Source organism: Eretmochelys imbricata, chromosome 9, assembly GCF_965152235.1.
Source record: "Eretmochelys imbricata isolate rEreImb1 chromosome 9, rEreImb1.hap1, whole genome shotgun sequence".
NCBI classification, from domain to species: Eukaryota; Metazoa; Chordata; order Testudines; family Cheloniidae; genus Eretmochelys; species Eretmochelys imbricata.
Window position 1 is genome coordinate 91,221,041 of NC_135580.1, and position 12,533 is coordinate 91,233,573.

General features: G+C 41.9%; 1 protein-coding gene across 1 annotated transcript; it reads right to left on the minus strand.

The window, feature by feature from the left end:
• Positions 1 to 6,187: 6,187 nt before the first annotated feature.
• On the minus strand, positions 6,188 to 12,191 carry VMA21 (vacuolar ATPase assembly factor VMA21). Its single transcript, XM_077826173.1, has 3 exons — positions 12,103 to 12,191; positions 9,986 to 10,095; positions 6,188 to 8,511 (listed from the first exon to the last, which is right to left on the minus strand). Exons 1-3 carry the CDS (start codon positions 12,141 to 12,143, stop codon positions 8,369 to 8,371), a joined length of 294 nt encoding a protein of 97 aa, XP_077682299.1. The 5' UTR covers positions 12,144 to 12,191; the 3' UTR covers positions 6,188 to 8,368.
• Positions 12,192 to 12,533: the final 342 nt, after the last annotated feature.

The following is a 12,533-nucleotide window of genomic DNA, read 5'->3' on the forward strand; positions in this document are numbered from 1 at the left end:
CAGGGGGGCTTGGCTGGGGCCCAGGCCAACCTAAATGGGGGTAGGAGGGAAAAGCAGCACCACTCAGCTCTGCTCCCACACTCCTGGCAACTGACTGGTGCTCCGCTCCTGGCCCCAGCCTTGCGCCCAGCCCCCGGGCAGACAGGAGCGAGTGAGTGAGTGTGAGGAAGGGGGAGCACAATCCTGAAAAGTTTAGGGACCACTGGTGTACATGTTTGTCATTTTGGGATCTTAGATTGTAAGTTCTTAGGGGTAGTCATCTTGGATGTCTGCACAGCTCTAAGCACAATGGAGACACTGATTTCAATTGGGACTCTGAGCATTACCATAATTCAGGTAAAGAGTAATCAAATCAGCACTTTGTCACAGTATCTGCCTGGAAAGTCAACTAAGATGTACTTTTTAAAAGCAAGGTTATTACAGTAACACAATGGTAGGCATTAGTTGAACAAATGAATAAACGCATAGTATCTACAGGAGACAAACTTCAGGCACAAGCTTGAATCTCAAGAAAACAAGATCAAAACTGTTTATTACATTGGTAATCCAGTAGGCCAACGGTACTTGACAAAAATAGTATTTACTCCAGCAACGAATAAGAAGTACAACAGAGCTTGAAGGGGGTTACACAAAGTTTAAGACAACCCACTGATAATTTTCAAGGAGAATTTGTTCCCTTGCTTAGTCACTGTTTTCATTATTGTTTTGCGGGCACATTATCGAGATAAAGGTCACAATTCTGATGCGTTGTCTTCTGTCAGAAGTACAGGTGAGTCACAGAATGAAAACAGCACTTAACCAGTTACCTTTTTATTGTTGTAAAGTTACACCTTTTAGAGAGTTGCTCCATTCGGTTTCAGGCTCCCACTCAAAATAGACAAGAAATCAATTATATTAGACTGGTCTTAACAGGCGCAGACTGACTACACTGTAGAAGATCACAGTATAGCTTGGAAACAGCATTACATCTCCTTGATTCTAGCTCAGAGCAAAAATGACCAAAAGTCATTACCACCTCATGGTGGTTCAGTGGCCACATAATTCAATATGAGGTGTCCACATGGTGGAATTTCCACAACTGGCATCTTTGCTGGTAGTCTGAGCAGAGAGGGGACAGGGATCACATATTGATTGATCAGGTATACAGCTCTCCTCCCCTTCAATTCAGGGTTGACGCACTTTGGTAGGGCAGTGCGTTTTGCCACCACATACACTGTGTCTGTTCTCTTGTGAAAGAGAGCTTCAGTCCCAGCACCAAAATTTATAAACAGACAATTGCTTCTGCTAAGGGCCTCAGTCTCAAACAGGAAGAGAATCAGTGGAGCAGGAATTGAGCTGAAGTACCTCTCTCTTCCATGCAGAATATATGGCCTTCACCACTGCCTTCCATCTTTGCTGGTCTCCCGCTGCAGTTTTAGCTTCAGTCCTGCTTCGATTGTGTGTTTCCATGTTATCCTTGGTCTACCTCATCACCTCTTGTCGAGGGGCTTTTAGTCCAATACTTGTCTTAGGTGCTCCAGGTCCTCCTTCCACGTATGTCCTACCCCACCTCCATTTTCATTCCATTATTTCCTGACCTATCAGTTTCTATTTTGTCCTCGTCCAGAATTCAATTGTGATTTTTTTTTTGGACATCTGACAGTCAGGATTTGTCAAAGGCAGCTGTTCATGAAAACTTGGAGTTTAGATAGTAAGGTTTTAATAAGTCTCCGAATTTCAGCACCACAGAGTAAGACCAACGTTACAATAGTGCTAAACATTCTAAGTTTAGTCTGGAGGGCAAGATTTCTGTTTCTCCCAATTGGCTTTAGAGTTACAAAGGCATATCTGGCTATCACTATTCTGGCTTCAGCGTCTTCGTCTGTTCCATCTGTTGTACTTACAATGCTGCCAAGATATGTGAAATATCAAACCGCTTCTAGGTAAGTCTCAGAAAGTGTTATCGGTGTTTCTTGTTATGTGCATCTCTACTTCAATTTGAGGTATGAGAGGCGTGGGTTTAGCTTGCAGGTAAGGCAGCATTCTTTCCCCCACCTTTCACGCTCAGACCCAAACTGGGACACCCTCCTATCAAAAAGCATCCCAATCAACCGCCCTGCCCTTCAGAAATGGAAGGCCACTGCATTTCTCTACCCCCACCAGGAGGCGGCGACTGATGCTCCTGGAAACATCCCTCCTACCTCCTCTATCCCAACCAGACATCATTCTAAGGGAACAGGAAGGACCAAATCTCTAAAGGTTCATCTTTGTCCCCAACCTCAGTTCTGCTACATATAGGACCACCATAGTCCATTTCTCCTGCTTCAATTCTCTCAGAGCTTTCCCCTTGAACAGCAGAACACACCACCAGAAATTCATGGCATTAGTACAGAAAAGTCTTTACTGACTGACACAGGACTGGATTTGGACCCCAGCACTTGGCAATATTTCCTTTTTGTATGCACCATTCAAGTCTAATTTGGCCTTCACTAATGCTGGCTCTTGAAGTGTCAATATAGGCGAAGATGCATTCAGTAACCTAACACTGAAAATACTGATTTTATGTATGTAAACAAGTACTAGATCAGAGATAACGAGGGCTAAACAGAGTGCCAATTGCTCTGTGGGATTTTAAGATATATAGTTCAGAGGCTTGACCCACCCCTTAAAGATGCATCACTGGGGATTTTATAGGAAAAGCTACCCTGCTTGTTTCTATGTGCCCCATGCATCCAATGCTAGAGCATACAAATGCCTGGTGAAATCATGCACAAAGATGTAAAGCTGTGAACTTTTTTGCTTCCAGATTTACACTGAAAGTTTTAAAAATATAAAATCAGAGCTGGTTTGCTGCTTTGTGCACGACTCACATGTAATACGAGATCAATGGCATTGGTACCTTGCCTGATCCTCAAAAATTGAATATATGCCATAAAATGCTGTCCAGAAAGAGCTTAGGACAACATGTACAGAGCAGTAAAAGAGGTATATTCCAGTTCTCATTCACGCACCCACTTGTCAGTTTTTCCCACAATCACCCTTGGGCCTTTTTCCATAGGGCTCCCTATACAGGAAGCAGCCTCCCTGAACTAAACTGCACGTGTCCACATTGAAGGCCGTCAGAAAAGACCCTTTGTGACATACACCTTGCCTGTCTTTGGACAAAACTACTTGAGTCAGCTACATCCCTTCGGGAAGGCTCTGAAAGTACTCTACCTCAAACCAAATATAACAAGATTAATTTATTTGCAAACAGCTGCCAAGCTAGTCAAGGTAAAAGCTAGCAAAATGCCAATAACCCCAAAACACTTACTGTCCAGCAGTTCACCAAGTGAGAAGTATATAATTTTCCTCTCCATTTTCTAGCTAATGGAGCACACGCACACACCCCCCACCGAATTTCAGACAGAAAAACCTGCCATCAAGTCAGTCACTCTGCTAATGCAGTATGACAAACTGGAGACTGTTTACTAACAATCTTGTACTATGTGGATGGGGTAATATCTTTTACTGGACCAACTTGTGTTGGTGAGATAGACAAGCTTTCAAGCTTACAGTTCTTCAAATATTACCTCACCATCTTGTATCTCTACTATCCTGAGACCAACACTGCTATAGCACTGCATACAAGCTTGTATTATGTCCATTTAAGTGGTTTTTAGCAGTTTCAAGTAAAATGAAAGTTACCCACCCCACAAACATTTTACACTTTTTTCCCCCCCCAACTTCAGCATACACAGACGGTGCTGCCCACATATTAACAGCTTATTTACATCAGCCAGCGTTAGGGGATGACAGACAAGAGGGAAAGAACAAGTCTAAGAACAATGACAACTGATAAACCCAAATATTGACATCTTCCTGCGTAGATTTCACAACACTCTTTTAGCAATTCTCGGTCTAAACTAAATGAAGTGTTCTGAACCCCAATTAAGCTTGCTTATTCCAATTTCTGAGTGTCTCTCATACACCTCTGCAGTCATTTTAAAAAGGAAGGATCAGATGAAAATTTAGCCTGTGCAGGACACACAAAAGAAAGGAAAGTCGACTTATCCAAGTAATACTACAGAATAATTTTGGAAAGTTCCTGGGTTTTTGACTCCATAATTCCCAACTGTCTCAATGAGCCACATAGCTAGAGACCTGGGGAATATTTTGAAAATTTAGAGATACAACTGGTCTTAAATATCTATTCATGCTATCTAATCAGCTCTAGTTCGACCGTCCTGTGTAAAACTGTAAATTGTGTTGTTCATCAGCAATTGTTCAAACCCCTGTTTAAGTACTGAAAACCATTAATATAAAAAATTAAGGCAAACTTCTAAATGCCAATTAAAAATATTCCCTTGTTGCACGATTTAGTTTTACACAAATAATCAGGAAACAAGGAAAGGGAAAGCGCTAATCCTACAATTCAGGATAATTTCAAAGCCTACAGAGCATTATTTAAACAAGAAAAGGGTCTATGGCTATTATACACTGACAATGTGTGTCACGATAACAAATTAGCTTGGATGTTACTCTGACATGAACATTGGACTCTGTAATACAAACTCAGCCTACCATGATTTAAAATATAACTTCATGTTGCTGAAGCACAAGAAGGCTCCCAGTAGGGTATATAGTACAGTATATACTTTCTAAGAACAGAAGAATGGCCTTACTGGGTCAGACCAAAGGTCCATCTAGCCTGGTATTTGGTCTTCCAACAGTGGCCAATACCAGTTGCTTCAGAGGAAATGAACAGAACAGGTAATCATCAAGTGATCCATCCCGTCGCCAATTCCCAGCTTCTAGCAAACAGAGGTGAGGGACACCATCCCTGTCCATCCTGACTAACAGTCATTGACAGACCTGCCTGCCATGAACTTAGCTAGTTCTTTTTTGAACACTGTTGTAGCCAAACAGATCCAGGTACCTAGCTGGTTAGCATAATTCTTGTACACACAATGCACAAACTAGTATCCATCCACAGAATAAGCTCTTATTGGTGTATTGCTGCGTCTCCGTTTGTTCCGAGTGCACTGATCTTTAAAACCAAAGCGAGGCATAGCATCCTAAGGCTGTAAGCTGTTTGGGACACAGACCATTGTTTTGTTCTGCATTTGTACAATGCCTAGCGGAGTTGATCCCAGGTTCCTAACCACCAGTGAAATATAAACAGCTAAAAGGATTTCTAAAAGTCTGGCCATGGAGAGCAGAATGGGGCAAGTTGGGCGAGGATCCTATTTGAAAGCAGCAGCCTATACATTTTTAACATGCTTTTGGCCTTGTACACATTAGCCAAAGTAGGCCATGAAATCAGTTTAAACAGACCAATTCTTACAGTGAGTTTAATACAGCGCTCATTAAGTCTGTTTGAGCCCCACTATGGATGTGGGCTATATTCTTTAAGCTCTTTTGTAACTTCTCAGGTTCTACACCTCTTATTTTCCTTCTTTCAATATTGCTCTTTTCAGTGTCACATGCCTAGATGGGGTGTTCAGCTGCTTTGCTTTGCTCTGCTCAGTTGTTTCCACTGTCCCCATACTCAAAACTCTGGTCTTACTTTCCTTAAGGAGGCCTTTTAAAAACCAAGATGTTCTGCTTATGAGGAAATAAAAGTCTTATCAATGGACTCCTCACATTTTCATTATGAATAGCTGAAACATATTTAAGCTACGGTCCTCTGGAACTTTTCAGCACCTCTACTTTTTTGTGACTAGCCAAGTATGGTAAGCAATTATAATTCCACGGAAATGTAATTTTAGGGCCTAGTGACCCCTGACAGTACAAACACCTGGATATAACATTGTACACAGAATCAATGAAAAGGAGTACTTGTGGCACCTTAGAGACTAACCAGTTTATTTGAGCATGAGCTTTCGTGAGCTACAGCTCACTTCATCAGATACAGATGTATCTGATGAAGTGAGCTGTAGCTCACGAAAGCTCATGCTCAAATAAACTGGTTAGTCTCTAAGGTGCCACAAGTACTCCTTTTCTTTTTGCGAATACAGACTAACACGGCTGTTACTCTAAAAGAATCAATGAAGCACAGCAGAGCCCTCGTTTTCAGACTGTTATAAATGGAGTAAAGTTAATTCTGTGTGTTGCTGTACCTAATCTGTTCATTATAAATCATATTACATGAGCAGCATTAGCAGGACGATGATTGAGAAATAATTCAGCTAAAGTATTCACATTTACTAAGCCTCGGTACTGGAACTCAGTGAATGATAATTCTTTATTAAAGGGCTCTTATATAACATGGGGGTACATATAGTGGGGAATGGGGATCTCTCAGAATGGCATCTTACAAAATAAATCTGCATTTCAAATAACTACAGTATCCTTCTCTAGTGTGCCAGCAACACTGGATTTGCAGACTGGAAAAGTTAATGTTTCAGATATGAGATTTAAAAATTGATTTGTGGCTAATCTGAAGCTAACATGCAGTATGCTTCACTTTTAGGGCTTGCTCCTGAACATTAGTACATAGGGGTGAGTGGGTCACAGTCTATCTTAATATACTTCTGTATCTATTGTGCACATAAGCCCAAATAGTTGATCTACCATATTCGTGGTCTGCAGACCACAAGTGTGGGTACAAACAATCCAATTCCCACATCAACCAATAATCCCTTTGAAACTGTAGGAACATGATACAAGTGAAACAGGAAAAGCAAAGTCACAAAGCGCCTTTTAAAAAAAAACGTATAGGAAAGGCTATGCATTACTGTAATCTTAGGAAAAATGCTGCTCCCCACAGAAAATATAGTTAATACAAAAGCAGAATGAAACTCAGGATAATGATCTGTTAGACATATTTCATCCTGATGTGACATTAGGAAAAGCCCCTTTCCTTCCAAGAGGATAGAAAGTAAGAACAAATTCATTTCTTTCATGATTCAACAAAATAAGCAAAGTGGATATCTGTCATGGAAGAGGTAGTGATGATAAAACATGGTCACCATTATGTTTTATTTAATAGTGGACAAAAGTTTTAAGAGTATTGCTTTAGCTGGCTTTCTCCCCTTAAATCTCACTTGTTCCTCCAGCACATCTCCCAAACACTCTTCAATGTATTTTGTCCACGATTGCACCATAAGAAATATCCAACACATTCAAGTAGCAGTGGGAGGTGGCTGAAAGCGAGACTTGTTTAGGAGCAACTGCAATTTAGTATGGTCATTGGAAAGAAAACAATAGGCAGTTCTCCTCTGCAACAAAGCTTCAAGGTAGTAAGAGTGGAAGGATGAGCAGGTCAGGATTACCGAAATCTTCTAGAGATATTGAAAATGTCAGTGGGGAGAAAAGTCAGTAAAAAAAAAAATGCAACAAGCCAAAATTTAAAAATGACAAAACTAAAAATTGTTCACTATGAAACAGAAGACACCAACTGAATTTTCTGACCACCTTGCTAAGCTGCTATGACATTACTCCCAAACATGCCTTTGTAGGAGATTTATTGCATTTCTTGGGAGGTTACTTTCATCTATTTGGTCTTAAGCCTTAAGTACACCACCCCAGCTGCAGCAGAATCCCTCAAATGCATTTGCCATAGCTTATTGAAGCAGTAAGACACCATATTACATGGTTCCTTGTAGTTTATGAACTACCATTCATTTCCAGGAAAAGTTAAGAGTCAGAAAATGTTTTGATACAAGCTAATGATTTTCAGGGAGCTTGAGATATGTCTGATAGTGAAATTTTAAGAGTGCATCCTCTATTCTGTTGTTCTGATAGCTCACAGTTCCCACAAAACTTTAACAAGCCACTCTCCAATATGCAAGATCTTTATCTCTCAAGAGCTGCCTTTTAGGATTATGTACGAAACGTTCTCTTCCTATTCTTCCACTATAAATGTAAACTGTACACTCATGCTACTATGGCTGAGGAGCACAAAGTGCTGCTCAATTTGATTCCATGTTTCTAAAACTGAGCATCCACCCAGAGCAAGTGGGAATCAAATCTACTCTGTTTTAGTCCTACTAGAACGTTACTCAGCCTTTTAAACCGGTAACTTAACATTAGCAATACATAATTTCGCTTCATAACTGACCAATGTGTGTCTCAATTTCTCTGTGTCTTGTTAGCGGGTCAGAACTGTAAAAAAAATCCCAAACTTGTTGTACACATACAAAATACACATTCCTTCTAGTCACTCCACTCCAATTTCAGGTAAAGGCTTCTCCAAGTTTGCCAAGCTGAGGTTGATTTAAATTATAAATGGCCACCCTTCGACACATTACTAGTATTCAGCTGAGATGAGCACGAATCTTGGACTATTCACACACAGGCATTCAGAGCCCAGAGGCATTAACTTCTATTTTGCACAAGAATGTTTTTCACTCCATCCACAAATATCCAGTCTCCAGTCTGTGGATATCAGATGGTGATGCTTGCTTTAGTCCTGCTTGCCTTCACGCCACTGGCGAGACCCTTCGTTCCAAGCTACATAGACAAAGAGAGCAAGTACCACATGAACAGTAACTACAGCGACGATGGCAGCATAAAAATAGCTGTCTCTGTTGGACATTCCCAAGGTACCTGAGAAGACAGACAAAAAGAGCACACTAATTTAAAGGAATTCTGAGTGTTTCTATTAAGGCAGAACAATAACTTGCAATTGTTTAAAGAGGCTCAATTTATTACATATTTATTATATCAAGGGTAGGATAGACAAAGAGCAATAGGTCAGAATTTACAGTTATTAATGAGACTTGGCTAGTATGTTACAATTGGGATGCAAGATAACAAAACTGCTTTTTACCTGTTTCCTTTGAGGTACCAGTTAACTTTTGGAAATACAGGATTTTAGATCTTTAAATGTTCTACACATATTCTTCTGCCATCCTCCAACATCAGACCTCAACATCCCTGTCAACTGAGTATTGTTTTCTTTTTATCGATGGGGAAAACTGAGGAGCAGAGGTTAAGATATTTGCCTATGGTCAGACAGAGTCAATGGTACAGCCATGATTAGAACTTAGGATTCCTGACTTCCATGCTCAGGCCACTAGACAAACCATGCTTCCTCATCAGAAGTACTGTGTGTATTAGATAAGTGGGAAACTATATGAATGGTTCCCATATAATACAAGATTTAAGATATCAGAGCTATTTCCAATACATCATTCTTTCCAGCCTAATACAAAGTGTCATTGTTGGTAGAGCTTATTGTAACCGAAAAGAATGTCTTCAGAAAAGTCAACATATCAAGAAAATAGGAAACTAAACAGTTTTTGCTGAATCTTTTATTCCATTTCTATTCACAACCACAATGATTGAAGGAAACAATGTGTTTTTTGGGAGGCCTTTAAACAGTCACATATTCCTCAGCTGCTCTTGTCTTAAGAGGGAAGTTCTATTTGTGTCTTCAGAAAGACAGTTATGCAGCATCAGAAAGTTCTGCTGGTTTGTTCATTTTTCCTGTTGCAGAATCAGAGACAGGCTTTGGTTGGTTGTCAGCAATTTAACGGAGCCCTGGCTCCACAGCAAGTTTCATCCTCAACCTTCAGGAAGGTGGAGAGAATGAAATTCTTCAAGCAACAGAATTCAAAATCTGAAGCTCTTAGGGTTTGAATGAAATGTTTATATTTATAAACATACTCAGCGATTTTTTTTTAAAAAAAAAAATCAAAGACATGGAGCTAGAGAAGGACAGAATTATACCATTCTGAATGTCACCTGATGGCTTATGCTGTTACAAGAAAAGCTTCACAGAACAATTTCCATGCACATCACCACTGCAGCCTTTCAAGTATTCTCTACACAGCTGAAACTCAGATTTTACACTCTGCATAAGCCACTGAAATAAATTTGTTCTCGTTTGCACCCAAAACCTTGAATATCACAACCTTTAACATTTCCAGCCCCATATTCCAAGAGGGTTCTCTGTCTAATCGAATGCATTCAGTTTGTGAAAAGAAAGGGTACTAGAGAAAGAAAGGACAAAAAACTAGGATTTTAGGTCTGAGGCTTTGTCTCTTAAAAACGTTCTGTTTAGCAGGAACAGAATTACCTTCAAATACATAAGCCTTTGAAGAGAAGTACAGCCCAATAGGTAATAAGATCATCAGAGCTGTGAAGAACAGAAGCGTTCTTAGAGTTGATGTTAAGGAGCCCTCATTTCTGAAATGAACAAGAACAGCTGTAACAATACAGAAAGTCACATAACACATCTAACATAGTGCATCAGATTTCCTTCAAGGGGAGAAATACAAATTGTTGGTTTTAAAGGACTTTCTTTGCATTTGCTGTTTGGAAGATACCAGAAATTAAGCTTTGTACTCAAAGCTGGTATTTGAACATCTTTTTGTTCAGAATTATTTCAGGGTCAAATTCTGCCATTAAACAGTTATAACAAGAAATAAAATTATTTTAGTATATTTTAAAAAAATAATGCCTGCTAAAGCATCAAAGGGACCTTTATCAACTTAAAAAAAAATAATTCTTATCAATGCTTTTTTACTTGAAGCATTAGACAAATCAGTTCATGTTGCTGACTATGTATCATCCCCCCTTTTATAGTAGGGGGGTCTCTCCCACAAGTAGAGATGAGAAAAAAAGTTTGTAAGACTGAAAAATATGATTAGGACCATAAAATTGACAAGGAGATTTATAGGCAGGTATAGTACCTAAGAACAACTTTCAACACTTAATTGTCTAGAACTCAAGTTCTCTTTTATTATCCCAATATCACTGCCATTCAACACTATTTTTTTAAGTTTCCATTAATTTAAATTCCATTCAGAAAACAGGATGGAGCAAAAGAGTATCAATTTATTTTAGCTGCAACAAATTAAAGTTAGAATATAAAGCTAATATTATAGCTAAACCTCTTTGACTGGGCACCTGAATTATAGACCAATATCAGAACATCTCTAGGAACAGAAAGTTTGGTTGCTACTATAAAGTTAGCAGAGCTTTCAAAAAACAATAGTAGCAGGGTTAAGTACAATTTGGTCAGTAAAAACAAGGAAAAGAATTCCCTTAATCAACTGCATTTGGTGTGTCAGGACAAGGTGTGTCTCTCTATATACACCAGCTACAACTTGTTTTTGGATTTGCTTTTGCTAGCTCTTACTTAGTTTGGTGTAAGTATTTACTCCAAAATAAAATGATCTAACCAGCCAAGCAATCTGTGGCCTACTTCCAAAACCTACAAGAGTCAATGTCAGTGTGTCCTCAGAGGGGAACCCTTCATTTTGAAACATGAAGGTCCGTCAAAAGCAAGTTAAGCCAGGGATTCTTAATACTACTACTTAGCCCCTGTCCAGAACTTTTCACATGTAAACTTCCATAGATCTATCAAAAGATCTCTTTCCATATGGAAAAATTAATGGCTAGCCTACATTTAAAAGCTGTACCAGTATAAATACGTTGGTTAGGATGGGTTGTTTTTTTGTTTTGCCAACATAATTATACCAGTAAAAGCCCTAGCGTAGATGCAATTATACTGGTTATAAAGGTGCCTTACACTAGTAGAGCTTATTCCAATTTGATAAGCTAAATTAGTATAAATGCATCCAAACAAGGGGGATTCTCCCTGCTTTAACTACCCCAGTATATTGAAAGTAGCCAAATATTGTAGTGTAGAGAAGCCTTGAGAAGAGCTCAAGTAGCCTGCCCGAGGTCAAACAGCAGGCATCGGACCCACCTGCGTGCAGTGGGTCACAGCCGGGCTCTCTGGGCTGGAATGCGGTCAGGACCCTCGCTGCGCGTCCCGTGGAAGGGCGGGAAAGTCGGACCTTCCCAGCACTCACCCTTCACACGCCCCAGCTTTCCGCGCAACGCTGCGACCCCTGCCCCAAGGGAAGCACCTGGTGCCTCTTACTCAACTCCCGCCCCTGCCCCGGGTCACGCAGCGACTCGGAGCTCCAGGCTTCTCTTCCCTCCCTCCCAGCGCCCCAGCCTGGGCATGGACCCGGGAGCCACCAGCCAAGGCAGGGCCGGGCGCGGTCAGGCGACCCCAGCGGGGCCGGGCAGGCCCGACGGCGAGGCCCGGTGACACCCCAGGACCCAGGGCAGGGGGCTCCAACGCCGCCGGGCCAGAGGCGAGCCCGGCTCGGGCCTGCAGCTCCCCGGCCCGAGACTCGCCCAGACCGGGGGCTTCCCCTCCCCCCGCTCCGTACTCACTGCCCGAGCTCCGGGGGCGCCGCTTTATCGTAGCGCTCCATCGCAGCGACCCGCCGCCTTCCTCCGATCGCTCTACTTCCGGTCAGCTGACCCCCACCCCGCGCGTGTATCATGTGACCCGTCGGGGGCTGGTTCTCAAGCTCGCACCGCCCACTGGGGGGGGGCGGGGACGTTCCAAGGGCTGCTCGGGCCACGCCCCCCCACAGGGGAGCGGCGGCGGGCGGGGCCGCGCTGCGCGGTCTGCGCTCCCCAGCCCCGGCCGTGGCTGCAGCCCCCCGGCGGGGTGCGTAGCCCCCCCGAGCGCTGCCACAGCACCCCGCCTAATACAGCACCTGGAAACCTCCCTGTCCCCCATTTTACCAATAGGGAAACTGAGGCTCGGGGAGGTCAGCGGCGCTGCTGGGGCCCGACTGAGGCAAGAGGGCGTCAGG

Bases quoted from the DNA above. Each gene is read 5' to 3' on its own strand.
- VMA21 (XM_077826173.1), bottom strand. From the start codon at position 12,143: ATGGAGCGCTACGATAAAGCGGCGCCCCCGGAGCTCGGGCA. The intron at 10,096-12,102 runs GTGAGTACGGAG...TGTTCATTTCAG, and splicing joins GCGCCCCCGGAGCTCGGGCA to AAATGAGGGCTCCTTAACAT. The intron at 8,512-9,985 runs GTAATTCTGTTC...CTGTCTTCTCAG, and splicing joins AAAGGCTTATGTATTTGAAG to GTACCTTGGGAATGTCCAAC.